The sequence below is a fragment of the Ilyonectria robusta genome (genome assembly GCF_021365365.1).
Source record: "Ilyonectria robusta strain PMI_751 chromosome Unknown BGZ61scaffold_21, whole genome shotgun sequence".
Classification (NCBI taxonomy): Eukaryota; Fungi; Ascomycota; class Sordariomycetes; order Hypocreales; family Nectriaceae; genus Ilyonectria; species Ilyonectria robusta.
The window spans coordinates 235,617-262,220 of record NW_025764455.1 but is presented as its reverse complement, the minus strand read 5'-3'; the positions used below and the strand labels follow the sequence as shown (position 1 = coordinate 262,220).

At 54.7% G+C, this 26,604-nt stretch overlaps 10 protein-coding genes across 10 annotated transcripts; 5 read left to right on the top strand and 5 right to left on the bottom strand.

The window, feature by feature from the left end:
* Positions 1-366: 366 nt before the first annotated feature.
* On the bottom strand, positions 367-1,715 carry BGZ61DRAFT_361502 (ICE2-domain-containing protein; the record flags this gene model as incomplete). Its single annotated transcript, XM_046241272.1, has 2 exons — positions 367-1,140; positions 1,194-1,715. 2 exons carry the CDS (start codon positions 1,713-1,715, stop codon positions 367-369), a joined length of 1,296 nt encoding a protein of 431 aa, XP_046099574.1.
* Positions 1,716-6,913: 5,198 nt separating this feature from the next.
* BGZ61DRAFT_102493 (transmembrane amino acid transporter protein-domain-containing protein) lies at positions 6,914-8,885 on the top strand. Its single transcript, XM_046236839.1, has 4 exons — positions 6,914-7,553; positions 7,604-7,992; positions 8,045-8,397; positions 8,461-8,885. The coding sequence occupies exons 1-4, from the start codon at positions 7,026-7,028 to the stop codon at positions 8,730-8,732; spliced, it is 1,542 nt and encodes a 513-aa protein (XP_046099573.1). The 5' UTR covers positions 6,914-7,025; the 3' UTR covers positions 8,733-8,885.
* Positions 8,886-10,846: 1,961 nt separating this feature from the next.
* Positions 10,847-12,136, top strand: BGZ61DRAFT_497203 (fatty acid desaturase-domain-containing protein; the record flags this gene model as incomplete). The annotated part of the gene is made up of 3 exons (XM_046251123.1): positions 10,847-10,999; positions 11,080-11,358; positions 11,468-12,136. The coding sequence occupies 3 exons, from the start codon at positions 10,847-10,849 to the stop codon at positions 12,134-12,136; spliced, it is 1,101 nt and encodes a 366-aa protein (XP_046099572.1).
* Positions 12,137-13,062: 926 nt separating this feature from the next.
* On the bottom strand, positions 13,063-14,254 carry BGZ61DRAFT_536598 (PapD-like protein; the record flags this gene model as incomplete). The annotated part of the gene is made up of 7 exons (XM_046254426.1): positions 13,063-13,482; positions 13,539-13,673; positions 13,731-13,846; positions 13,900-13,958; positions 14,012-14,034; positions 14,091-14,161; positions 14,215-14,254. 7 exons carry the CDS (start codon positions 14,252-14,254, stop codon positions 13,063-13,065), a joined length of 864 nt encoding a protein of 287 aa, XP_046099571.1.
* Positions 14,255-15,465: 1,211 nt separating this feature from the next.
* BGZ61DRAFT_591550 (ubiquitin-related domain-containing protein) lies at positions 15,466-17,360 on the top strand. The gene is made up of 4 exons (XM_046256687.1): positions 15,466-15,999; positions 16,052-16,277; positions 16,338-16,488; positions 16,543-17,360. Exons 1-4 carry the CDS (start codon positions 15,918-15,920, stop codon positions 17,035-17,037), a joined length of 954 nt encoding a protein of 317 aa, XP_046099570.1. The 5' UTR covers positions 15,466-15,917; the 3' UTR covers positions 17,038-17,360.
* Positions 17,361-17,513: 153 nt separating this feature from the next.
* Positions 17,514-18,081, bottom strand: BGZ61DRAFT_482271 (60s acidic ribosomal protein-domain-containing protein; the record flags this gene model as incomplete). Its single annotated transcript, XM_046249378.1, has 4 exons — positions 17,514-17,560; positions 17,625-17,763; positions 17,846-17,923; positions 18,013-18,081. The coding sequence occupies 4 exons, from the start codon at positions 18,079-18,081 to the stop codon at positions 17,514-17,516; spliced, it is 333 nt and encodes a 110-aa protein (XP_046099569.1).
* A 797-nt stretch (positions 18,082-18,878) lies between these two features.
* On the top strand, positions 18,879-20,479 carry BGZ61DRAFT_361641 (uncharacterized protein; the record flags this gene model as incomplete). Its single annotated transcript, XM_046241283.1, has 5 exons — positions 18,879-19,095; positions 19,151-19,554; positions 19,604-19,770; positions 19,819-20,218; positions 20,267-20,479. 5 exons carry the CDS (start codon positions 18,879-18,881, stop codon positions 20,477-20,479), a joined length of 1,401 nt encoding a protein of 466 aa, XP_046099568.1.
* A 405-nt stretch (positions 20,480-20,884) lies between these two features.
* Positions 20,885-21,408, bottom strand: BGZ61DRAFT_536594 (uncharacterized protein; the record flags this gene model as incomplete). The annotated part of the gene is made up of 4 exons (XM_046254425.1): positions 20,885-20,926; positions 20,987-21,141; positions 21,207-21,262; positions 21,317-21,408. 4 exons carry the CDS (start codon positions 21,406-21,408, stop codon positions 20,885-20,887), a joined length of 345 nt encoding a protein of 114 aa, XP_046099567.1.
* A 2,456-nt stretch (positions 21,409-23,864) lies between these two features.
* On the top strand, positions 23,865-24,203 carry BGZ61DRAFT_482268 (uncharacterized protein; the record flags this gene model as incomplete). The annotated part of the gene is made up of 1 exon (XM_046249377.1): positions 23,865-24,203. The coding sequence occupies one exon, from the start codon at positions 23,865-23,867 to the stop codon at positions 24,201-24,203; it is 339 nt and encodes a 112-aa protein (XP_046099566.1).
* Positions 24,204-24,577: 374 nt separating this feature from the next.
* On the bottom strand, positions 24,578-26,318 carry BGZ61DRAFT_362014 (uncharacterized protein; the record flags this gene model as incomplete). Its single annotated transcript, XM_046241324.1, has 4 exons — positions 24,578-25,551; positions 25,634-25,670; positions 25,728-25,752; positions 25,804-26,318. The coding sequence occupies 4 exons, from the start codon at positions 26,316-26,318 to the stop codon at positions 24,578-24,580; spliced, it is 1,551 nt and encodes a 516-aa protein (XP_046099565.1).
* Between the last annotated feature and the right edge of the window lie 286 nt (positions 26,319-26,604).

Sequence of the window (26,604 nt, the reverse complement as noted above, 5' to 3'; positions counted from 1 at the left end):
AGGCTGGCGCTCCCAGAAATCAGAGTCAAAGAAAAGAGAGAATACATCATATCAAATATCGCCATGCTGCTCAAGAACAAAGACTGCCTGCCCTAACGCCGTTTGCAGCCCTGCGCCTATTCCCTAATACTGTCCGTCCCAGTCCAGGTCCCAAGCCCACTTATGCTGCCTTGAATATATATCGGTGTGAATTTAGACGCCCTCTCTTCCTCACTCTCCAATTGTCCATGCCTTTATCATTCCCTTGGGGAAGTCCCCGTTCATGTTGACATGGTAAGCACCCTTTGGTGCGAATCGAATACCTTCCGCAACTTCATCCCACCACCCCACCTCGCTGCCCATCTCCCTTCCTATCTCGGTTCCCATTTAGTCCACTTTCCAGTGATCATGCTCGTCAGAGCTTAGGGAGAGCTCTACTCCGTACAGGACCATAGTCAACCCCACATTGGTCCACTGCCACGTGCCCCCACCTACATCACCGTCTCTCAACGTCCAACCATCTGGGCCGTCACTCGTCGAGAAATGTTGTAAGAGCAGGCTGGTGTAGACGGCGATCAAGATCGATGGCGAAAACCAGTTGAGGAAACTCAGAAGCTTGTTCGCAGTCTCTGACTCATCCCAGTCTGGCTCCTGCATTACGCCTTGAGCGCCCGAGTTTCGTATCGAAGGAATAATTCGTGTGGCGCAATAAAACACGAGTAGACGGTAGGTGAGTGAGATTATGACCGAAGGGGTGATGGTCTGGAAGGCCGCATAAAGGAGGCCCAGGGCGGAGTGAAGGGCCGAGGGGAGGGAGCCTAGCATGTGAAGGAAGGTGGAGTAAGATGCCATGATGATGGGTGGCAAAGGAGGAATTTCGGGTTGCGAGCTCGCCTGGTCGGCCTGATCGGAGTTTTCGGAGGGGAGGTAGTCGGTAAATATTTGGTAGACGCAAAGAACGATGTAAGCGAAGAGGAGGGACGACTCGACCGGATTTCCTCGGCCGCTACCGATGCCGAAGGCGCAAATGAAGACGGCGGTAGTCATCGTAATACCGATCAAAGTCGCATCGAGGTTGCTGATTTGGGGGAACTGGGCGACGCGCCAGAGGAAGTAAACGGCGCTGGCCATGATGGAACTTGAGAAGACGAGGAGAACGATCTGGCCAACAGTTAGCATATTATGGACCTTGTGTGAATAAAATGATGACTTACAACCCAAGTATCGCTTCTCCCGCGGTTAACGAGCCACCGAGTGAGCTGTCCCACAGCCTGGATGACCAGCAAGGTGCAGAAGCCCTCCAAGAGCTGGAATACGGGCCCGGAGTATCTCAGCACATTATCCCAACCTCCCAGTGTAACCGTCTCTACCAGGCCGTCCTTGCCAAAGGTCCATTCCGACCAACTCGTGCTTTTGGATTGGAACAGCCCCCCGATAGTCCGATCCACCCAGCTAGCGCTCCCTGCATCGACGGCAAACTGCCCCAGGGCCCAGATAAGAAGTGAGGGGATGACGATCCACTGTGCGGAGCGGAGGAAGGCGGAGACGAGGAAGCGAGAGGGCGATTTCTCAGGCGTTAGGAACTCGAGGGCGGAGTAAAAGATGTAGAAGAAGAAGAGGGCTAGGCTGTAGGCCAGCCCGCTATCGCGGCCGCCGACATCGAAGGCGACGGGAATGGAGAGGACGATGCTGAGCAGGAAGACGGAGCTGAAGAAGACGCGGAATATCAACCACATCGGGGCGGGAGGATGGCTGGCGTAGGCCGCGCCGAGGGAGCGGAAGCGATGGGACGAGAGGACGGCTTAGAGGGGGATAGGTATCGGGCGTGCATCCAAAGCGTGCGACAACGGGGCACGTTGAGAAAAGAGATGTAGCTATCGTCCAGTCGACGTTGAAAAGTGTTTGCACATCGGACTCGGTCTTGGTCGTAGCTCGGTGGGATGGAGTCGTCGAGCGGTAAGCGAAGGAGCTAGCTATCGTATCGTCGTAGGTCTTGAGGTTGCGAGAGAGAGAGCGAGGGAGAGAGCGAGCGAAGGCGGAGGTGATGCGAGACGGTGTCGGAGACGGCGATGGAGATGGAGGAGAACGGGTGGATATTAGGCTTGGGCGGCTACTTTTAGTCTGCCTAGTAGGAAGAAAAGGAGCTTGATGGTGGTGCTCAGAAGTGGGTGTGTGTTTGGTGGTGACTTCTACGCCAAGCAAGGAAAGGTGGCTACAACAGGTAGCAGCCGAGCCACGGCCGTTTTTTTTACTTATCGCTATCTTCACGTGTCAGCACGCAGCTCAACCGGGGGGTGGGTGGGCTCTTGCACCTGGACCTTGCTGGCGGCGGGGTTGGCTTTTTTTCCTTTGCTGGCACGTTTCGATGAAGATCTGTGCGGAGGCAGGAAACGAACTGACAGCTGCAGTAGTGAAGCTCTTGCAGCACAGCAAAGCGATATCTGCAGCGACGAGGAGGGCGTGCTTCACAGAGGCCGCGGAAGAGGGGCCTGGGTCGCGTCACACCGACACGATAAGGCCAATAACATCACCTGCGAACTAGCCAGTTGTCTCGTCCCGCACAGAGTGGCAGAGTGGCCGACATGCGTAGTATCGTCCTCACGCGACGCAACCCTCACGTTATCTTCCGTGCGAGTGCATCACCGACCCGACACACCAACCCGCGCTTCACCAACCGAACCACACCAACCGACGGCCACGTAGCTGGATTATACCATACAAAAAAAGGATATCCTGGTCTGTTTGTCAATGCACAGAACGGACCTGCATTACTTGGCTTTGTTGCATGACTTCCCGCACTTTCCACCCCGTCCCAAGGCGTCATGATACCTTCTGTCGTTTCGGGTTGGCATCTCGACAACGTGCGGCACAGGTTCATGAGACCTTCTCCAAAACCCATGTTAATCCTTTTCAGGCTTAGAGCTGGTCTTAGCCCTTGTCAAGATAAGATGGGCGTGAACCGTGCTCCGCACCTGCCGTATGAGGGGTATTTGGGTATGTAGTATTGCGGTAGTATCGTCGTGTTGCGAGGTTATGCATCTATCCATGCGCACATCCTTGTGAAGCCCTGATTCGAACTTGGCAAACCTTGGCAATTAGATCTGACTCCACGTTGCCCTAGAGCCGCATCCAACTTCGTTTCTACACCATCACCAACCAACGCTACCGCCCGACCGTCGACCCGAATCGCCTCCCTCCATACGAGCCATTTCCAAATCGCTACGAAGCCCCATCCATACCGTTGCAAGTGCCTACCTGACACGCCGACCACCCTCCACATTTTTTTTTTGCCATGTTGCTTGCCATCGTAAACTGCTTGGCCTTCCCCATTGTGACTGTCCAGACTTTGCCCCAGAAGACTCGGATGGTCAAGACGAGTTCCCGACCGACCGACCGAAGCGCACACGACCGGAACTACGCAGCTGTGAGTGCTGTTGCTAGTGCCCTGCGATTTCGAATCCCAATGCGTCGCGACCGTTGAGCTGCCGCAAACTTTGCCCAGTGTAGCCAGTGCTGCCTCCATGTGGACATAGATGAAAGGAATGGTACATGACAAGTGCTGGTATTTGAACGTCAGTGTGACAAGCGTTGCTCTTAGTTCTTTTATCCAACTGTGCCCACGTCGTCGTTTTGACGGCGGTCGTTAGGTGTTGTGGTGTTGATGGCCATGATGGTGGTGGGTGGTGGTGGTTGCGTGAATTTCTTGCTCTAAGGTGGAAAGAACATCCGTGGATGCTTCAAAACACTGAGAAATATCACAAGGGCATTGATTACGGGACGTGGAAAGCTTCACGCGCTGTGGGGGGAAATCGGCTGCCTATGGCTGGTTGCCAGCTGCCAGCAGGGTGGCCGGTGTTTGCCAACCACGGCGCTCCCTCGACGCGTCAACAGCCTCAACCCTCACCACGATGCCCACCACCCAGCTGAGCACACGCTGACCAGGACCAATCGCTTACTGGGGGGAGACATGAGCTGCTAGAGCCTTATGAGACCAAATAGTTCACCCTCTTTCATCGGGGAACAGAAGGCGCCGTGGTAAGCGGTCTGGTCAAACTGTTCCGCCGGGTGGAAAATGGTCAACAAATCCGACGACAACATCGCCGGGTTCGAATCCCACTTTCGCCCCAAAAAACAACAACCTCGACGACAACCCCCGACGACAACCCCGACGACAAGGGACGTAGGAGCATTCGGCTCCGAACCCTTTTGCCAGTCGCTCTTACTTTTTGGCCTTTGATTTGTCCCTAAAGGAAATTGCTTTTTTGCGCCCTCGAGATCCTGGAGTTGGATCTTGTGCCTTGGCCTTGCTCTGAGAATCGATGCCATCTAAAATGGAGGGAGCTGATGTGGTGGATGTGGCGTTGACGTGTGGCTTTATATGTGGCGTGTGCCCGGGAGAAAGTACAGGAATTGCGCGCTGTGACAGCCGCTCTCTGAAATTGGTCTGCTCTCCGTGTATACCTACCTTAGTTATGGACTACAGGTCGAACTTAAGGCAGCATTCGATCTGCCCTCTTGCAGTCCCCACTTCAACCTTACAATTTGTGAATGTCAGTTTCCAACAACGCATTGTACGACTGTGTGTACCCCCACGGCTCTCGTTCGAGATAAGGCAGTCTAAAACACTTGGGAAATTTCAAGCAATGGTCTGGAGTAAGCTACATGCTTCAGGTTTGACCACTTCAGTTGCGTAGTGGACTTGCATAGTACGACAGAACCACACTTCAGAGACTAATCTCGAGATGAACACACTACAGTAACTAGTCTCACGCAACGTTGACTCTCAATTCGAACCAAGACAGCCCATACAACTACAAGCTACAACTGCCAACCCAAGCGCTAATGCCATGCAAGCGGTGGCACCCCCGGATCACCGCCGTTTCCTGACCCTGGCCCCTGCAAGACGCCTCTTCAACGCTGCGGCGACCCCGAGCTGATCTATCCCCGCCGTGCATCGCCCGACCAGCCGAATGGTAATTGCCTCCAGGCAGCCGGTATTGCAGCGACATTACTGGTCGTGTTACGCTTTGCGTCAGTACCTGGCTGAAGCAGATCATTGCATCCCCCACAGGTGAACCTCCATCTCGGGGGAATCACGATCCCCAGCCGCACACCAGAAGAATTCTTCTTCCGTAGGTTCTGCAGACATTCAGCTGAGTCCGACGGAATGCTACACGGGATCCATCTGCCCGAGTCCGCGCGTGTTTGTCCGACGAAGCGAGGTGCCGCATCAATGCATTAACGCACTTCGCCCAGGTTGCTGGCTTGGTGCCCGAGCCATCTCAACACATCTCCAATCCCCACCGTGAAGGAGGAGAATAAGCTTAATTCAAGCACTGGCCATTTGGCCTCGGGCTAGCGAGCCTGCGTTCCCCGAACTCCCCGTGATGCCCTCATCGCGAACTGCGTACGCAGCAATATTGAAGACATCTCGTCCAACACCAAAAGAGTAGAAGAGGCAATACCACGTTGTGTGTCATGAAATGATGTACCCATCGACTTCCGAATCTGCAGGACAGACAGGGGTCCTGGGTTCCCCGACGAGCCGCGTCCTGTTTGCTCCATTGAAAATGACGTCTTTTAAAGCTACGCTGATGCAAGTGACAGCCCTGGTCGCTCTAAACACCCCACGTCATTCTGTTTTGTCGACCATGAGCTTTCTATTGAATGCAACTCGCCCACCAGCCATCCTCTTACTTCTCGTCTTACCTAAAGTGACACTTACATTCCACAGGCATTACGACGCTTGACTTTGAACAGAAAGTCCATGCGACAACTTATGGAGTTAGCCCGATGGCGTGCTGGTCGCCTTCGCAGGTTTTCGTAATGGATTATATTTTACCTAGGGCGAAAAAGTAACCCCGAGATACGATGAAGAATATGGCCGACAATGCCAACGCAAATCCCTCAATCCCGGAATGTTAGCTACGAGGCAGTCTCCCTTCGCATTGGCTGGCCGATGTTGCAAAGTCGTTGACTGGTCAGACACAGAACGGGAAGATGCAGCATCCTGCCAGTCTCACCACCCCGGTGTTGGTAGCATCCCAGGAGCAGTCTCTTTCCCAAATGATAACCAGGCGTGGACTCAATATTTCGCCCCGGATGCTCAACGTAGGAATCCACAGCTCGTCGGGGAAGGCGAACCAATCAACCCGCTTGAAGTCATTCTTTCCGCCCCTCATCGTTCGCCCTCGTACCCAGGACGGTACAAGTATGATCGACAGGCGGGGGCCTGGGTTAGTGGCGCTGGGATTTATACGGCGATGTGATTTCCGCTGCTTACCACCGTCTCTGCCTCTGGGTCGTCGGTGGTCTGCCAGCGCCGGAAGTTCGGCACTTGGCGCGGAGGGCTTTGCGGGACGGATGTGGACGGGTGGAGTGGGGGGCGGATCCTTCGCCGGCCTGCAGCATGGAGTAGTTGCTCCTGTTACAAGGCAGTCCATGCCCCGATTTGTTCGCTGAGGGCTTCCTCTGTGCGCTCCGTGCAATTAGGCATCGGACTAGGATTCAGACAAGTGCACCTAACGCTTTGTCGCATGGTTTGCACCCCACCTGTGGAGTCGTGGTTCCTCTTTGGTGGGTGTAGCAACGTAAGGTCGGCTCTTACAAAAGGCCACGGGTGTGTGGGGAGCCTTGTTCGTAGGGTGGTGTTTCGTTTTCGATGGTCCAATTCGACCGCCGGTGACGCAGTGACTGATGTGGAAGGCGTGCGAGGGGGGCGTCTGCGACCCAAGACTCAGACGACGGATGGGTTCAAGGATGCTGGACCTTTGCAGGAAAGTAGCTTTCTTTCTCGAGCTTGGTCTAGGTAGAGTTGCCATGTCTTCTTAAACTCTGCCTTTCCCGTTCCAGTCTTTTCTGTGTTTCAGTGTCCGCTCTGATATTTGCCTTGGTTTGAGCGTCTCGTGTCATCCTTCTCGCCTTATTCTTTGGCCTCTTCAATTACGATAGCCTGGACAGGGTTTGGCTTTGAAGTCTGGCGATACCAATTGGCATAGTTACCTTCGAACACCTCCCCCACTCATTGCTGGGAGAACGACGCCATCATGTCCGAAAAGTCAGTCTTCAAGTCTGCGCCTGCGAGCCCTGACCCGGAGCACGCTGAGCCTGCGGTTCCCTACTCCCGCTGGGCCGCCATCTTCGGCGGGAGCGGTGTCAGCATTGGTCCCCGCATCGCAGGCCTGCCCGACTTCGTCAAGAACGACGTCTCCGACAGCGAGGATACGAGCTCGGCTATTGTCAACAAACAAATAGCGGCCGAGGATGGCTCAGAGATCCAATACCGAACCTGCTCGTGGCAGAAGACCGCCGGCTTGCTCTTCAGCGAGTACATTTGCCTAGCCATCATGAGCTTCCCCTGGTCGTACAGTGTGCTCGGACTGGTTCCCGGCCTGATTCTGACAGTCGTCGTTGCCGCTACCGTCCTATACACCAGCCTCGTGCTGTGGAAGTTCTGCCTTCGGCACCCCGAGGTGCGCGACGTGTGCGATCTTGGCCAGATGCTCTTCTGGGGTAAAGAATGGGCCTGGTGGGGAACAGCTGTGATGTTCATTTTGAACAACACTTTCATTCAGGCGAGTAAGATGATCTTCGGGTTTCGAATTAGCGTCTAACATCCAAGTAGGCTCTTCATGTGCTTGTTGGTGCCAAGTACCTCAACACCATGACGGAGGCCGACGACGTTGGTCATTGCCGCACAGTGATGTTCTCTGTCGTTGTTACCATCATTTGCTGCATAGGCTCGCTGCCCCGAACCTTTGACATGATGTCCAAGCTCGGCACGGCCTCAGCCATATTCACCTTCATCTCCGTCCTTCTCGCCGCCGTCTTCGCGGGCGTTCAGGGCAAGCCGTCCCTGTATGACCCCAGCACATTGGGCGAGCCTATCGTCACAGCCTTCCCAGTCAAAGGGACGACCTTTGTCAATGGCATGTCTGCATTTCTCAACATCAGTTACACTTTCATCGGCCAGATTACACTGCCTAGCTTCATTGCCGAGATGCGAGACCCTCGGTAAATCACCCCATCGCATTCCTAGACAAGAAGGATATTAACACAGTCACAGGGACTTCCCTAAGTCACTCTGGGCCTGCACTATTGCCGAGATTTTCGTCTTCAGTATCGTCGGCGCTGTTGTGTACGCCTACTCCGGCAATCAGTACGTGACTGCGCCAGCATTTGGCTCGCTCGACCTGGTTTATAAGAAGGCGGCGTTCTCGTTCATGATTCCGACCATCATTTTCTTGGGTTGTTTGTATGCATCGGTGACTGCGCGCTTCGTTTTCTTCCGCGTATTCCGAAACACGAAGCATGTCAACAGCCACACCGTGGTGGGTTGGGGTTCTTGGGCTGGGATCTTGGTGACGACTTGGGTTTTCGCCTTTATCATCGCTCAAGTAATCCCATTCTTCAATTCTTGTAAGTTTTTTCAGCTTCACATTCCTCACCATTGATAGATAGCCGCTGACACTCACTTCTTAGTACTATCCGTCATGTCGTCGCTATTTGACTCCTGGTTCGGCTTCATCTTCTGGGGTGTCGCCTTCTTCCGAATGCGCACTGCGGACAAGCAGGTGGGACGAAAGCACAGCACCGTGACGGACTGGGCTGGTATCGTGGTCAATGTGTTTTTAATCCTGGTAGGCATCATGTTTCTGACGGTGGGAACATACGCCAGTGTCCAGGGAATCATCGACCAATTCGAAGCCGGGACGGTGGGAGGTGTGTTCTCGTGCGCTAGCAATGGTATTTAAATGTCGAGGATAGATGGTTCGTTGCATGGACACATAATGTGACGTCAAGGAGACTGGAATAATTAGTTTCCATCAGGACCGCAAGAATATGGACATGTTCAAGATACCCCTAGATTGTCAGGTTTTCAATTCGTTTTGGATGGCAAAATAGTCCCCCGACCCTGATTTAGAAGTCAACGTGAGGGGCTTCAGTGGTTGCGGTTATGCCAAATGTTGCTCATGACTGGGGTTTGAAGGGCGCGGCATCATACCCTCTAAGGCGTTCTCCCTCAAGGGTAAACTAAAAGACGAGAAGGGCATAGTCGCTACAAAATTCGATATGGAGTTGGATGTAGACAACGGGTGGCAAGGAATGAAGTTGGGTTAGGCGAGGTGAGTTTGTTCAGCCTCAAGCCGATAGCGCCACTTGCACCTGCCAAGAGCGCCGAGAAGGGTCGGGTGCACGTTCCCACTCTTAAATCCGGCAACCATCGTGAGTCTGGGCCTGCCGAATACGCCACAGTCATACCCTGCCATTTTTATTGATTGAAGTTGTCAAGTATCGTTGCCCAAATCTACCAATTTGACAGAGACGTATCGCAGGACTGCTGCGTAGGCTGAAGTCACTAGTCTTCCTTCCAATCGTGATATTAAACGAGTATTGCTATTCGCACATGAGAACGTCGCTATTCGCACACAGGTACAAGCCTCGTAACCTCAGAGTCAATGTACTAAGTATGTACATTGGAATTATTACACCTTAGTTATCAATGATGTCAACTTGATAAAAATAAAATGGTTTGAAGAAGAAGAACCATTAGGGAACAGATACTAAGACTTGGTCTTCTAAAAGCCAGCATGAAGATGGATAATTATCAGCGGGATTGAGGCATGTAGTTAGGTGTGCAAGACGCAACAGGTGTGTGTGCGCGAAGGGCAATACTCTATCAAATTAGGCATCATCCTTAGAAGTTGGAGGGCAAGATAGAGGCTCAGGTTTGCCTTCTCAATAATCGTTCCATCCAATTCATGATCCGATTATGAATGAATTGATTGATAGCGTCTCCGCTTGTACGAATCAATGGACCAAAAGACTACCGACTTTACCAACAACCCCATCGCAGGTGGAGTACGACAGGGCCCCTGACCGGGAGTCACCCCTGGAACCTTTTCAGGAATTAATCAGTCGGCGATCTGTACTAAAAAGACAGATCAACACCATGACTTTCAGCAGTAATCCGCTTCCAGGTGCACCAATGGCTGGGGCGCGGGTAATATGCAGTCAATTGAGCATATGGTCCGGGACTAGAGCGAACCAACGCCCAGACACATCGAAGCAGAACATGGATCCCTAGTTGTCATGTGAAATTCTTGGCAGGCCGCTGAGGGCCTCACACATTCAGTTCCAATCGGTCTCGTATCCGTATTCTCTATATATCCGCCATATGTCCTCGCAAACCAGTGTACGCGGCTGCAGAAGTCAGCGAAACAACATGACAAACTCCCAATCTTCATCTACAATTCAACAAAAAAGGGTGAGAGATGTCCACAAAAAAGCCGCCCAAACATAGACAGGGAAAAGACGAAAAGAAGCTTCCAACAAATACCGAAAGATCGTATGGAAATCCATGCTGATCCCCGGAACTCGACGGCTCCGGATGGCACCACTCTCACCATTTGCACCTCCGCGCCTCCCGCCCTCCTCCGAAAGCTTGGGCAAGATGTGACCACCCGCCGCAGCTGCAGCGTCTACAGTGCTACAGTGGCCTCTCAGCAGGCTGCAGAGCGCTGCCACGCCGCGTAGCCGCCCGCCGCCATTGGCCCACACGCCACTTTGCCCCGCACTTCCCCAAAGGGTTGGGTCGAGGCTGCCCCAAAGAGCCCCTCAAGCCGTCCCGATCCCCTGAAAGCTGCCCCTAAATTTTCACCGCCTTCCAGGTAACCTCCAATGCCCCTTGTCACTAGTCCCTTGTCCCGCCACACTTCAGCGACAGCACCGCTTCGTTTTCTGTATTTCAACACCACGCTCGCTCTCGCGCAAACTTGGCTGCCGCGTGTCATCTTCCCCCCTCTCTTCTCATCGTTTCTTCTGGAAACGCCCTCGTCCAAAGAGACAAGAGAAAAAGAGACTGACAATGACCTCCCGCGCCTCCACCGTCACGTCCAAGGCCAACGGCGACAAGCCGGCGGCTGGCAACGATGGCTCCAAGGCCCATGACTTCTTCTGGACCTACACCGAGGAGCCCCATCGCACTCGTCGTCTTGCCATCATCAAGGCCCACCCTGAGGTTTGTTTCCACGCGCCGCACTCCCCAATTGACACCCTCAAATAGAGCCCCCGCTGACGCTTCTCCCCTCGGCGCAATAGGTCACCAAGCTCTGTGGCCCTGAGCCATTGACCAAATGGGTCGTCCTCGGCGTCGTATCCCTCCAAGTCGTCCTCGCTTGCCTCCTCCATGCGACACCTTTCTGGTCTTGGAAGTTCTGGGCCGTTGCCTACGTCTTTGGTGCGACCGCCAACCAGAACCTCTTCCTCGCCATCCACGAGATCTCGCACAACCTGGCCTTTAAGAGCCCCCGCCTCAACCGCCTCATCGCCATCTTTGCCAACCTTCCCATTGGCATTCCCTATAGCGCCTCGTTCCGAGTACGTCTTTCCATCGTTTGCTTGTATCCTCCGCCGAGTTTGTCTCAAAATACGGCGTTGTCGAGTCATGACATCCTGTTGAATCATTGCTAACTTCTTGACCCTGCAGCCCTACCACCTGACCCACCACAAGTCCCTCGGCGTCGACGGCCTTGATACCGATCTCCCGACTGCCTTCGAGGCCGTCTTCTTAGACTCCATCCTCGGAAAGGCCTTCTTCTGCACCTTCCAGATCTTCTTCTACGCCCTCCGCCCCATGGCCGTCTACCGCATCCCCATGACCAAAATCCACCTCCTCAACGTCATCGTCCAGGTCTCCTTTGACTACGCCCTCATCCGCTTCGCTTCTCCCAACGCCTTCCTCTACCTCCTCGTCTCCTCCTTCCTCGCTGGAAGTCTCCACCCCCTTGCCGGCCACTTCATCGCCGAGCACTACGTCTACGAGACTGTCAGCCCCTCTCAGATGGACCCCGATAACCGCATCCCCATCCCCGAGACCTTCTCCTACTATGGTCCCCTGAACTGGTTCACCTACAACGTCGGTCTCCACAACGAGCACCACGACTTCCCCGCCGTTCCCTGGACCCGCCTCCACGCCCTCCGCGACATGGCCCCTGAGTTCTACAATACCCTGCCCCGCCATGAGAGCTGGGTCTACGCCATCTGGCGCTTCATCCTGGACCCCAACGTCGGCATGTCCTGCCGCGTAAAGCGCAAGGAGGGTGGCCGTATCGTCGGCGGCGCCGTCAACTGGAAGGATTCAGAGATTCAAGCCTAAATCTGTTGAGCAAGCGTGAGCCCAAAATGGGAGCTCATATGTCACTGGCGCGGTCCCCGAGACGGAGGATCGCAATGAAAGAAGTCGGCGTACATTCTGTGTTTTTAAGTCTTGTATTCAAAGAAAAGCGGGTGGTCTGTCCGTTGTGGCGGTGTTTTAATATTACCCCGGGTGGTTAGTGAGCATGAAGCTGGCAAGAAGGTATTGTAAGGCAAAGTACCATTGGACAGAATGTTCGCGCATGGCGTTTTTTTAGGTTGGAAGATAGATGACCGCCGTCGGGCAACCTCTCCCTGAATATAGCATGAAGATGATGCCCGGCTTGTTTCCCGCTCTTGACCATCACAATCTGCCCATTGGTGAAGTTCGACACTCAGACCTGTCATGTGTAAAGCAGCCGATAATGCAAAGATTCACGATAATAGAAGACGCCAATGTTACCACCTAACACGAGAGCATAACAAAAAGAAGAAAACAAAGCGAAGAAGAAAAGGCAGCTAGAGTACACACAGGGTCGTGTCGGACAACTTTCCTCCCCGGATATTCGCCCCATCACCATCAAGGATGTACAACCATCCTAATTACCCACGATGGCCTTTGCCAAACGTTCTTTATTTATCCCATCATTCGCCATTCCTCCCCATCTCCCGTCCCGCCATCTGCGTGCCTACTTGCCTGCCCAGGTCCCTCACATATGAGAATCGCCGATGCGCCGATGCCGCTTCGAATAAAGCATGTTCATTCAGTCCATGACCTCGTACACGGATGACAGGCCCCTTAAGGGGCGTTGGTCTTACAGCTTGTTGGAGCTTGGTATGGCTTCAATCGTATTCATCACCTCCTCGGACCCGGCCACCTATGAGCGTCCTGCCCAAGCTTGGTCGCTTCTCTACAAGGAGCGTTGATTGTGCAGCCACTGTCTCTTTCTAGAAGAAGAAGTAGGCGAGCAGGAAGCTAATCAGGCACAAGAGTGCCGCGATCTGTACTGGCACGCCCTCAACGGTCTGTTTCACAGCCTGGTTCACCTTCGCGACAGCCCTCTTCTCATCATCCACAGAGGCGGACTTGACATTGCGCTGTCGAAGACCAGTCTCCTTCAGGGCAGCAATCTGAGCCTCAGCCTGAGCAAGCTCGGCCTTGAGGGCGTCGACTGTCGCTTCAGCGGCGGAGGTGACGGCCGTAGTAGCTTGAGAGATTGTGCTCTTGGCCTCGGGCTTCTCCTCAGGCTCCTCATCCTGCACAGGGGTATCTTCGGTAGGGTAGGGTGGAGGAGCGGTGGAGGGGGAAGTCTCGTCGGTGGCGCCGGGAGATGAAAACGCGCGAGGTACTTCAGGGGTCTCATGGGCCTGATTGGATACGTAGTCAGCAGTCAAATCCATGCGCCGGGAAGCCGCAGACTTACTCCGTTCGATAGCGAGTTCTTGCTGGGTGTCACCGCCATAGGACGGCTTGCGCTCTGGTCGTGCTCGGGGTTCGCCGACAACCAGTTGACTCGGATCTTCCTCTCTTGGAGAAGTGCCTTGTCGGTAGTGTCCAACTTTTGCGATTGTTAGCTTTCACGTGCGACGTATTGGGACAGCAGGGCGCGTCTTACAACGTTGGCGATACTAGCAAACTCCTTATCGGAGGTGATGGGCGCCGACTGAACTAGGAACTTGTCTCGGCATCTCGCGTCCGCCGGAGGCTCCGTCTTCATGGCCTGCAGCAACACTGCATAGCACTTAGTTGCCTAATCTCGATATCAAAGATACGCAAAAACCTACCAGTGACATCGAAGGCCTTGCCGGGCTCGATGCGGCCCGCATTTGGTCGGACACAATATCTGGAGAGATGGTCAGGTATCGGGTCTGGGCGGGCGAGAGAGGGGGGGCATACTGTTTCGGCGCAGTAGTTTTAACCTGGGATTGACGTGAGCAGAGCCGTCTATCGCGCGACGATCAGGACGAGCGCTTACCTTGAAGGCAACCGGGACGGTGTTGGGGTTCTTGATGGTGAGCGTCTGCGCTACCTCGGCAACAAATGGTCCTACGTTCCGAGTTAGCCTCGCTGTCTCGCGTGCCCAGCGACTGGTGACGTACGTTGGAAGCTCAGCTCGAACGGCTCGATCTCGACCGACATGGCTGCGGTTTTTGGAGGGGAAGATTCGGGTTCGGTGGTTTGTTGGTGTGCCGCGAGATGCGCCGAGGCGGTGCGGGCGATATGGACGAGCCGCGGTGGTGGTGGCAGGCGAGAGGAAACGTGGCCGTGGCAGGTGGCAGGAGGATGACGGCGGGAGAGGAACGACTCGGGGACGGCGGGCGATGCGCGAAGAGGTCGTGGGCAGATGGATTGCGCGGAGGCACGAGACGGGACAAATGTCGAGTAGTGAGATTATTAATTTGCGGTGGTGAAGTAGAAAAGATGGCGTTGCTGTGGTCTGGCTCCGTCACGACGTAATTGCTGGTGCTGGGGGAGCCAAGTTGGTTGCCTTCTCCCGTTCGTTGCTGGAGAGAGCACGGACCACCTCCATCAAACCACCTCCTCCACCCTCATCCACCCCCGGTGGCGCCCACCACAAACCAAAACCTGCCAAGTTGGCGGCGAGCAGCCCGCCAGACATCACGACATGCGTGCAGCACCGAAACACGCAGAATCACACACTCGCTCACGCACACGACTCAATTTTGCCCTGCATATCTCCAACCGCCTTCTACTCTCAAGTGTGCTGTCCGTTTTCTTGCTTTTCCGCCCCTGTCGTCACCGGCAACCACCCGAACAGGTTTCGTGTCTCTGCGGCTCCAGCCCGCCGGTCATCACCTCCCGTCGCCTTGACCAGGGGTTGCCAAGGCTGACCTATTATTAATATCCCGGCGTCCAGGGACTGACGAAAACACCATTACACCAGCAAAGGAGCTGCGTCCAGGGTTTGTCAAACGAGCCCCTTGATATCCAGGGCACCAGCCTGCAACAACGGTGTAGCGCTCTGTTATACAGTAGCTGGGAGATTGGACGAAGGCTTGTGATTCCGAATTCCGAGGCTAGTGACTCGAGTTAAAGGACCATATTGATCGACGGAATCGGTGTCGTAAGCGGTACCAATGTGCAGTTCAGAAAACCACCACCAGTGACGTAGTATACAAGAATAAAACACTCCGGACATGGCAATGATGGGACGTCAATTGAGAGTATTTCTCGTTCGCCAATGCGCACACGACCACTTCCATCGAGACCGTAAGATTTAGCTTTAGCTATGGATCCAGCATGGGGGCGACTCGAGAAGGCAAGCCGCAGATCCATTGAAGAAATGGATGACAGCATGAAGTTTCACGAACAGTACACATTTGTAGAAAGGCACTAATTATCACACAGACTAATGAGCTGACAGTGCCTTGATCTTGCATTTTGTGCGCAAAGCCGTAATCAATCTCACAACCTGCTTAGACGATGCATAGGTATCGTAAGGCAGCTGGTGGTTAGCCGTGGTAATTCCGGCACCACTCTCACGTCACTGAGGCAGCTGCTAAATGACGTCTCGTGCTAGGCACATTTGCGAGGCACAAATCATCCTAAGCTCTGCCTTGTACGTACACGCATATTCACGGGCTTGACCAAATTCAAGACTCCAAGATTCGTCACTTCTCTCGCTGAGGTTCGTATTTTTTCGGAATTGAAGAGAAGGTCGCCGAAACCGCCTTGGGATACCCGCATCAACCAGCTACCACCGTGTAGCCTCACTGCCCCTCACTCACCTCAACCCCACCATCAACATCAACCAACAGCCACCAACATCCTCACCGCCAAGATGCCTTCCGATCTCGACACCCTGCTCGACATGGGCTTTGACAAGGAGCGTGTCGAGCTCGCCGTTAAGAACACCGGAGGCTGTAAGTTTCTTTCCCAACGCTCCCGGCAGCCACGACAGCTGACCCGCCTCAGTGCAGGGCGCGCTCCAGTGGCTCGAGGACAACCAGGACAAATCTATCGACGACATCAAGGCCGCCGCTGCTACAGCGGCTGCGGACAAGGATGAAGATGAAGACGAAGATGAAACCAAGGCAAAGATTGCGGAGCTCGAGTCGGGCACGGCTCACTCGCTCGTCTGCAATGACTGTGGCAAGCGTTTCCGCAACCAAGATCTTGCCAGCTACCACGCCTCCAAAACGTCAGTCTTCCACCTAGTATTCCCCAGTGGCCCTAGAATTGTACTTATCTGAAATTTTAGCGACCACACTGACTTCTCTGAGTCGACCGAGGAGATTGCTCCTTTGACCGCAGATGAAAAGAAGGCCAAGCTCGATGAGCTCCGTGACCGCCTACAGGCCAAGAGGGCTCGCCAGTCCGAACAGGATAAGGAGGAACAAAAACGAAACGAGGTACGAACGACATGTCAGTCCTATGAAACTGCACCAACTAACAATCGTGTCTAGAGAATCCGCCAAAAGTCCACCAAGGAGACCCATGAGGCCAAGGAGGAACTTGCTCGCAAGGAACAGATCAAAGAGGCCGCTCGCAAGCGCCAGGAGAAGCTCGACGACGTCGAAGCCAAGAAGCGCATCAAGGCCAAGATCGAAGCCGACAAAGCCGAGCGCCGCCGCAAGGCCGAGGAGGCCAAGGCTGCCCGCGAAGGTAGAGCCCCCGAAGCTGCAAGTGCTGCTGCTCCCGCGGCTGCGGCTCCCCGGCCCAAGGCCAACCACAACGAGGCCAGACTCCGCCTTCAGACCGATTCTGGTAACATCATGAAGACGCTCCCCGCTGAGACGACTCTGTTTGAGCTCGCACAGCTGCTGCAGGCCGAGACGGGCAATGCAGTTGCTAGCTTCACGACTACGTTCCCTCGACAGACCTTTGAGGGAAGCGTGGATTTCTCCAAGACCTTGAAGGAAGCTGGACTGGTCCCGTCATCGGTCTTGATTGTGAAGTAGACATTGAAAGCAAGCGAGTGTGCGAAATATGCATGGCATGGCGTTTGCAAATGTATAGTACGGTTGCGTTGGGGGTGAAGTAGCAAGTAGTAGCAACGGGTGATGTGTGGCATTGGGGCATCGGCTTTTACGAGATCAAAAGGGCAATGGTCGGGAGTAACCATCGCACAAATCGGACATGACAACAAATACAATACCGAGCATTCACGCACCACTGTCACTTGCTGAGCGGACCCAATGTTGAACTGCAAACCACCCATGGCGGGACTTTTTTTTATCAGAGCCGTTTAACTGAAATTCTCCCTCCGCGAACTCCAATGAGAGCATTCATCATATTATCGTATGAACGAAGCTACTCTGTCCAGGGCGCACGATATCGTGCCCTCTCCATCCTGTATGCTCGATCGATTGGAAACCCCGAAGCCATGCAGTTGAAGTACAAAGAAGCAAGGAAACAGTCGTCGTGGCGTGGCTGTTTAGTCGAAGAGACCGAAGCCCATATCCTCGTCGGACTCCTCCTTCTCTATAGTGGGTGTTAGCATACACTCTGCGTCGAGCGATGGGGGGATTGGGGGAATTCAACGTACCCTCCTCCTTCTCCTCCTCGACAGCCTCAACAGCGGCGTCGCCACCAGCGGCACCACCAGCGGCACCACCGGCAGCGGCGGCACCACCACCGGAACCGACGTTCACGAGGAGGTCCTTGACGTCCTTGCCCTCGAGAGCCTGCACACACAAAAATGCCCAGTCAGAAAATCCCAAGTTCTTAATCGTCGCATAGACATCGGATTGAGCGATCGGGTCGTACCTTGGCGAAGATGGAAGTCCAGATGGGCTCGACATCAGCGACCTTAGCGGCGGAGATGAGGGTCTGGAGCTTGTCGGCCTGCAGGTTGCCATCACGAATTAGCATCACCACAATTTCGATTTGACGGCGCGGGGCAGCAGGGTCGTGGGCGGCGGGAAAGGACGTACGGTGATCTCAACGCCATCATCGGCGAGGATCAGGGCCGCGTAGGACGAAGCGAGCTCGGCGTGAGACATTGTGAATGAATTCTGGCGATGCAGGTGGTTGATGGAGAGTCTGCACTGTCGTTGTGGTTTGAGATCGAATATCACCAAAGAGGCTTGCCACAAAATTACCCTGGTCGAAATTATCGGGTTGGAGGGCTTCAAGACCTAAAGTGGAGGGCGAAATAGATTCTCCGTGCTCCGTGTGCCAGAGGATAAGTGGGCCTGGCCTGTGATTGGTTGTGCTGCAGCCAGCCAATTAGGGGCCATATCACGGCCTCAGCGACGCCCCAGAGGGTCTCGACGCATGTACCCCACCCTGCTGGCTCCTTCTTGTCTACCCCCCCACCATCGTCCTTTATCCATTATCGCTTGGAGATGTACTAGCAAGAACCCAGTGACAACATCCCTGGTCCGGAACGTAACGCCGCAATCGCTTGACGCTGGACGCTTGGCAATTCGCACGCCGACTTACGCCTACAAATCGGCCTGCAACCCTCCCCCGCGATAGCCACACCTTCAAGCAGTGCCTACTACGTCTTCCTTCATCGGCTCGTCTATGGCGATTCTTCCGTGGCCCTGACGTCCAGGCAATTCCCAACTCCTCCCCCCACTACTCTCAGCTCCCGTCGACAACCCCGCCGCCACCTGTCGCCGTCGGTGCCCATCGCTCGTTGCTGCCCGGAAGCTCAGGAACGCACCTCCGCGCAGACTCTTACCCCTCGGCTGCCCACGGCTCACCAGGCCAATCTCATTGACTTCGCTTTCCAGTGAACAGCTTCCGCTTGCATTGCACTCGCCTTGGAGCCCGAAGCGTCAATTCAGAGACCATGGACACGCCAGCGATCCCCCTCCCGCGGGACCCCCGGGAACGCGCCATCCTCGACCGACTGTCCATGATCCGAGACCAGCTGCTGCTCCTCAAGCAGGACCGCACCAACTATATCCGAACACAAGATGTTATGCCGCTGTTTGATCAAACAATGGAGCAAGTCAAGGAGCTCAGCATCGTCCGAGCCGAGATCGGGGACAAGGGAGAGAACAGATGTGAGATATCTCCCAAGAATTGCAAATGCGCCTAAGCTAATAGGACTCCCTGCAGTGGACAAGGTCTTGGAGGGCTGCTTCCAATTGCTCTCTCTGTTCTACCTTACGATCGGCCGCAACAATGAGGCACCCGCGACGTATGCCCTGACCTCGACCATCAAGCGATTGCTCGACCACTTAGTTGAAGCCGATCTATACTCATCCAAGGACCTCGGGAGCATCAGGTCGACACTCGAGGGTCTCACCCACAGCATTCAGCAGGCCTCAGGGGAGCAGGTCCCTGAGAAGAAGCCCCCACCCTACATGCTCGATCTGCTGTCGTACCGAGTCGAACTGTGCCAGACCACATTAGCAAAGCTTCAGAAGAGACTCGAGCGAGTTCCTGAATCACTACTGTCAACGCACCAAAAACTAGTCTCTATCTTGCGGGCGGTGGCGCTAGCAAACACAAAGTCCAAGGTAAGGAAGGCTGTGCAACATCCACGAGTTACGCTAACCAGCTGCCCAGTTCTCAACAACCGAGGTTAAGAAGCTCAGGCATCAGATCGTGGAAATTGGAGATCGCCATAATGGCGGCAAGTTCACAGCGGAAGATGGCACCGTGGTGTCCGGGGGCGAAGAGGTTCGTGAGTTGTACCAACGATGCCTCAAATGGTCAGATCTTGTCCTTGAACGGTAAGATTATTCCCCGCCCCGATGACGATGCACTCTGACCCCTCCCAGAAAGGGTGTAGTTGCCGACCAATGGCGCCCGATGTATGATGTGCTGGTCGGGATCCGAAACGATCTCGAAAAGCTTTCCCTGACTCAAGCATGGTCTCTCCGTGAGACAGACCTCTACGACTTCCAGCGACAGCTCGACAGGATTGACGAGAGCCGGCAAAACGGAAACTGGCTGGATGACCGAGCTCGGCCGGCCGACTTGTGGACACAGCGAACTCTGCTGTATCTGATCCGACGGTCGTATGCGTACATTTACTCCTTCATGCTGGCCTCTGAGCCGGTGTCGGAGGCCCTGCTTCCAATTTACAACCAGCTTCAGACATTGAAGCGATGTCTTGTCGAGGTGAAGAATAGCGGAGGCGTCTCGTCGGTTCGAGAACTTTACCCATATAGCATGAAGGTTAGTCGGTCTTCCATTCCTGCAGTTGCACAACTAACTCTGGTGCAGCTCAACTCGCTTGATAACATGAAAGTGGACGGCAAGTTTGTTGTCAATGGCGACATTCCTGAGGGCCAAGGCAGCGTAACCGAGTTGCTAGCTGAGTGCTTCGATCTAAACTATGAACTACGTGTGGCAGCGGAGGAGGGCGACGAGGCCGGTTCTCCCGAAGCCGACGATGAGGCTGATGGCGAGACCAAGACTGAGATCAAGGCTGAGTGAAGCTGATATGGGTGCTTTCTTGTGTCGGTGTATGATGGCGTCGATTATTGTTTTGTCCTTTTTTGGTTAATTTTACTGTGCTGGAGGTGAATGGATGGATGATGGGTCGTCCTCTCGAGGTGTTTGGTGGTAACTGGCCTCATGGGTCATGGGGAGGGTATCTTGCTGATCATCACATGGGCAGTGGGAAATGGGGGAGATCTTGGAATGGATTGAAGACGTGGGCTTTCCAGCAATGGGCATTTGTTTTGACGGGGGGGTGGGAACCAAGGGGTGGAAACCAAGGGGTGGACACCAAAAGGGATCGGCAGTATGCATTCAAGGTCTTTGACGCCGTTATCGATCATCAATTATTATTCGTTTTCTGGATTTCTTGCTGTGAAGCATTGTGGGTGGCACTACTCCTCAAGGGTTCCTGAAGGCGCATTTGAAGGGATAGATTTGGACCTAATTGGATTTAGCATCTTCGGGCCAGCAGAGTCGGCGGGGATGAGGGACTATGCTCACCTTTTCCATATCCCAGACACCCGAGGTGGCGTAGATGTCCTTGCTCAACTGCTCGCGGACCTGTTCGACCGACTCAGCAACAACCACGATGGTGCTGCCCATGAAGTCCAGGCTAGCGGGGTTATCGTCCTTGGGGACGCTGTTGAGAAGGGCGCCTATTGAATTCATCATAAGTCAGCGCCGCAATTCTCGTGTATTTGGTGGGGTTGGGTGTCCATACCACCGGTCTTCCAGGTTCCATCCTCCCGGAAGGGGACCATGCCCTCGAAGTGCAGGCTGCATTTCACCAGTTAGCCAGCGTCACACAGGCATCGGGGGCGGGGACCATACTGTCGAACTTCGAGACGCTTCTCACGGGCGTTGGGCTTGTCGGGCGCGATGACGAGGAACTCGAACTTGCCTGGAGGCGGGGCGGTGGCCATGGTGCGGGTGTGGGTGCGGGTATGGACGCGGGTGAAGCGGGCGAGCGGGGTAGCGATGGGCTTACAGGGCGATAGAGCTCTGGTAGTAGAGAGTGCAAGTCGTTGGAAGGCGAGACGGCTTGCCATGGGATGGTGAGTCCGGGACAAGCGTCGGGACTCGAGATTCGGGGTTGTAGCGGGGTTTTATAGGACGGAGAAGTGTATTCTAGTTGACATGATGGAAGCTGCGTTGCGGGGTGCAGAGTGAGCGAGCCAATGTGGGGTAAAGTTGTGAATGTCATGACGAGGCGCGCCTTTCTGGCGGGGAACATGGTCACTATATATCTCCCCACATTGGAACGGGTGCTCAGCATAGCAAATGTACAGGTGCACGATGGATAAGCCTTGTTCAATATCAGCAGCCGAGGTAACTAGGAGGGCGTATTGTGTGTTGTGTTGACTCGGGTTTCACGTTTGTGCATATTGAATTGGGTATTGCGATTTGCACCAGCAAGGACAAGCCTCGTCCTAACGATACTATCAACAATGAACTAATGAAGCATTTTAGGGGAACAGATTTGATAAGACCAATTCTTAGTATTTATGCCCCTTGATAACATTGTATTTATTTTATCGCGTTAGATTCAGCAGCAAAGGCTAGTTTGAAGCCTAAGAACGTGTTGCGTACGAATAGCAATCACATCTGCATACACTGCCTGAGATGACACAATTCTAATTAACAGATTTATTTGTCCTAGAATATGTTTGTTTGGTGTCCATTTGACTCGGCGAGGACCCAATAACGGGCGGTGATATAGAAGAGCTCTCGGTAATGCCTCTGTCGGCACAACACTTTGGACCGAGGGTACTCTCATTGACTGTCAACCACACTCCGACGTATCCGAACAATCGAGGGTCAATCGCCCAGCATTCTGCAATTTTAAAATGCAAGTAAAGAAAAGAATCTCCAGCTATGACGATATTAGCTGACAAACCCGATTTCGCAAGGTGAGAGCAGATACGGAAACAATCATGACGAAGCCATCACCGACGTCGGCGCTGCGACAACGGCATTCAACCTAAAATCTCATCTCGTGGCCACGTCCCCGTGGATGGACCCTGAGTCACGTCCCGGAGATACAAAGCCAAATACCTAGATGTACATTGCAAAATTGCCATGTTAGACAGGGGAAGCGCATACCGAACGGGAAGTTGGTCCTGGGTCAAGTGATGGGTGCTGGTCCAGGGTAGCCCGCATCGGATTTCGACCACCGAGCTTCATGGCGTAGGTAATAACCAAGGCCAACTCAGGCCGAGTCCACTTCCCGTTGAGGAATTAATAAACACGACGTAACTATGCACTCAACCCCTGGAAATAAATCCGGCCCTCGTCAACCGGAGATCCCGGCTGCTGGTTTGCAGCAGCGGCCTGCCACTCTCCCGCCGTTGAAGCTGCGCAAACAGGGACGAGAGCGAGGCAACGGAACGGTCCAAGATACCGAAAACTGGCCGCGTCCCCGGGAATAACGTCACCGGTCGCCCAAAGGCCGCCCGACGGCCCAAGCGCAAGCTCCCCCGCTACTGGGTCCCCCGTGAGCTGCTAGATATTTCTCGGCCAACTTTCCTCCATCGTATGTCATCGTGGCCAGAGGAGAGGGCCAAACTGCCATGACGGGTTTCCACCGCCGCGCCCCCCCTCCGGCTCAATCTGCTGTATCTGGAGATGCGTGTCCTGGAAGTGAACATCCAGATCTCCAGCTATTCGAGAACTTGAAGTCCGGATGTGAAAAACCGCACTCCAAGAATTGGACTGCTGGAAATTCGCTACCTTGCCCCCCGGCGCAGCGCCGGAGGCCCCGGGAGGTGGACGCCTCGCGCACACCGGCAGGGACCCGCTCTCAGCTCCGGGGGGGTCTCAGCTGGTAAGACCAGGAACTTCCTAGCTGCGCTGGGCTTGCGCCAGAACTTGGGGCTTCTTCCCTCACGGGATCATGGTCCCGCGACGACTCGGCCGGCCCGGGAGGTCCTGGGTGAATGCGGATGGATCCATTTGCAGAGAGGCATTATCCGGGATAAGGGACCCCAACGGCCTCGTGCTTCCCGTCACACCACTTCTGACAGCTCGAATTGTCCCGCAATCGAGGAAGGGGATCTGATTCTCCAGTTTACGGGGGCCATGGCCTTGGAGATGGAGAGGCCGCTCGGTTATGGCAGGTTTTATGCGTCACCTGAGCTTCTGCGGCGACATGGCCCGAGTGCTTGGGAGGACAGGATATAATGTCTTGCGTCTCACTTCTTGTTTCTGTTGTTTCCTCCATTCTATCATCATCATTCTTAGCATCCTTTGGAGCTACAGTAGCAACCACTCAAGCCAATCCATTCGCCCCCAACAAAACACCAAATAACTGAAGCCACCCACTATCCCCCAAACACCCTCAACCATCCACACAACCATCCACAACCACACAAAACAAAACATGGCGCCCTCAGTCTACATCCTCTTCCACCGCGACAGCGACGTCAGCGGCACCTCGACCATCGTCTCCGTCTTCTCCGAGCTCCAAGACGCCAACGCCGCCTGCCTGCAACAAGCCGCCGAGGCCAAGGTCGAGCCCAAGATCCAGGTGCCCCGCGAGCCGCTCCGCTGGGAGGCCCCCGACGGCACCGCCTGCTGGGTCGAGAAGCACGCCGTCGTGCCCCGCAAGACGCTCAACCCCGTGCGGCCCGAGAGCCCCAAGCGCAAGGACAGCAGCCTGTACGATAACGACGAGGATGATGTCATTGAGGTGCAGGACCAGGATGGTCACTACGACTAAGGCTCGGGCATGAGCGTGAAGAGAGGGATTGTTGAAAAGGCATTGGGCATCTGGATTAATGCGGGGGAATCGGGGCGTTTTATGAAATGAGAGATGAGATGAGATGAGACTAGATGGGATCTGATCTGGGCATCAGCCCTATGCATAGGCTACGAGGATAGATCAGTCATGGCAGTGTAATGAGGGGTCTCCAGAAGAGTCCCGTATGTTTTAGTTACGGTAGCGACCAATGAATCTCATATTCGTTCAAATCCAAAAAGCTCTTTACTCCCATCCAACCCAGCCTTCCAGGTCCTCCATTTTCCAGTCTAGTCATCCCATCCATCTATCCTCCAATATGTAGCGAGTGTCTATGTCGTCTTCTGCTCAACCACTCACAGCTTCGCCTTGGGAGTCTCCTGCTTCATCATCGTCTCCGCGACAATGCGTCGCTGGATCTTACCGGTCGCCGTCTTGGGCATGATGTCGGTAAAGTACACCTTCTTGGGCACCTTGAACTTGGCGGATCGCTCCTCCATCCAGTCCTTGAGCTCGCTGGCCGTCAGCTGCTCGTCCTTCTTGAGCACCACCGCCACGCCAATGTCCTGGCCGTACACCTCGTCGGGGATCGCGAAGCTGACGGCCTCGCTGATCTTGGGGTGGCGCGTCAGGACGTTGTCGAGCTCAATGGGGCTGATCTTCTCGCCGCCCTTGTTGATGAGCTCCTTGATGCGGCCCGTGATGATAATGTAGCCATCCTCGTCCTTCTTACCCTGGTCGCCAGTTCGGAAGAAGCCGTTCTTGTGGTAGGACGAGGCGTTGGCCTCCGGGTTGTTGAGGTAACCCTTGGTGACATTCTCACCGACGATGCAGATTTCACCCTCGCTTCCCTGGGGCACCTCCTCTCCCTGTTCGGTGAGAATCTTGACCTCAACGCCCTGACCAAGGCCGACGCTGCCAGGCTTTCGCTGGGCAGGAGGCAGAGGGTTTGATGTCATCTGATGCGACGCCTCGGTCATGGCGTACGCCTCGAGCACGGGGGCGCCATACGTCTCCTCCAGCTTCTGGAAGACGGTGGGAGAGAGAGGGCTGGAGCAGGAGCGGATGAACCGAATGACCGGCTTGGGGCTCGGGGTCGGGTTCTTGAGGAGGATCTGATGGATGGTGGGAACGGCCGTATACCAATTGGCCTTGTGGGCGATGAAGTCACCCCAGAACTCAGTTGCGGAGAACTTCGGAGGCACCACCATGGAGCCGCCAGTGTAGAGGGGGGCCAGCAGACCACAGAGGAGGCCATGGACGTGGAAGAGCGGCATGACTAGCATGGTGCGGTCGCTGGGTGTGAGCTGGTAAGTCTGCTCAATGTTGTCTAGGCACGGTGTTAGTCGTGTAAGTCATGTACCAAAGCGAAGCTGGAGTCAGTAGGCGGCACGAGAGTGGTTGTGACATACGCATGGTTCTGGCTAAATTCCGATGAGACAGGGGAACCTATTCGTCCATCAGCGGAGTTGTCTCGGGAGACTGTCGGCATCCATCAAAACTTACCACTTTGGGTCGAGACGTCGTTCCGCTGGACATGTGTTAGTTGATTTAAAGGTGTATAGTTACATGTGAAACTGACCTCGTGTGCAGGATGAGAGCAGTGTCATCCGGTTCAGCCCGCAAGAGCTTCTCCTTCTTACCCTTCAGACCTCCGAGGTCCTTAACGTCGAGCGCGATCTCGCCCTTGGCGGCGTCCCAGTAGCACTCGGCGACGGCGGCATTGAACCTCTTGGCGGCCTTGACGCTGGCGGCGTTGGCAGCGTAGGCGCCCTTGGGGACGAGGACGATGGCGCTCTTGACGTCGTCGATGTAGAACTCAAACTCATCCTGCTTGTAGGCCGGGTTGAGGGGCGCCGCAATGCCGCGCTGCCAGGAGGCGGCCAGGAACGAGACGATGAACTCGAACGAATTGACGAGGGCGATGGACACGGGCGCGCCGGTGGTGATGCCGAGGTCGGCGAGCTTGGCCTGGAAGGCAGAGACGTGCGAGTTGAGGGCGGCGTAGGTGATGGTGAGAGGCGTGAGTTTGGAGGGGATGATGACGGCGACGGAGGAGGGCGAGCCCTTGATGGCGGTTTGGAGGGTCAATGCCATGATTGCGGTTGGTGGCGAAGAGGGTGAAGAGGGTGAAGAGGGCGAAGTGGGCTCAACCGTGAGATGAGTGAGGGTACTGGTGATGCGAATTTGCGGGTCAGACGATGTTGGCGATAACGGCCACGAATGCGCAGTCAGAAGCGGCGAGACGGAACCCGAGATCCCGGCAGAGCAGAGATTGGAGTGAAATAAAAGCGAACAAGTTTATGAAGCGAGTCGATGTGAATGCAAGTCTGAAGAAGAGAGCAGAAGAAAGAGGGAGAAGTCGTCCCGTGCTGGGTCTGCT

Excerpts from the sequence above, each read along its gene's own strand:
- BGZ61DRAFT_102493 (XM_046236839.1), top strand. The coding sequence starts at position 7,026 with ATGTCCGAAAAGTCAGTCTTCAAGTCTGCGCCTGCGAGCCCTGACCCG. Across the intron at positions 7,554-7,603 it reads TGAACAACACTTTCATTCAG|GCTCTTCATGTGCTTGTTGG; the intron begins GCGAGTAAGATG and ends ACATCCAAGTAG. Across the intron at positions 8,398-8,460 it reads AATCCCATTCTTCAATTCTT|TACTATCCGTCATGTCGTCG; the intron begins GTAAGTTTTTTC and ends CTCACTTCTTAG.
- BGZ61DRAFT_591550 (XM_046256687.1), top strand. The coding sequence starts at position 15,918 with ATGCCTTCCGATCTCGACACCCTGCTCGACATGGGCTTTGACAAGGAG. Across the intron at positions 16,278-16,337 it reads AGCTACCACGCCTCCAAAAC|CGACCACACTGACTTCTCTG; the intron begins GTCAGTCTTCCA and ends CTGAAATTTTAG. Across the intron at positions 16,489-16,542 it reads AGGAACAAAAACGAAACGAG|AGAATCCGCCAAAAGTCCAC; the intron begins GTACGAACGACA and ends AATCGTGTCTAG.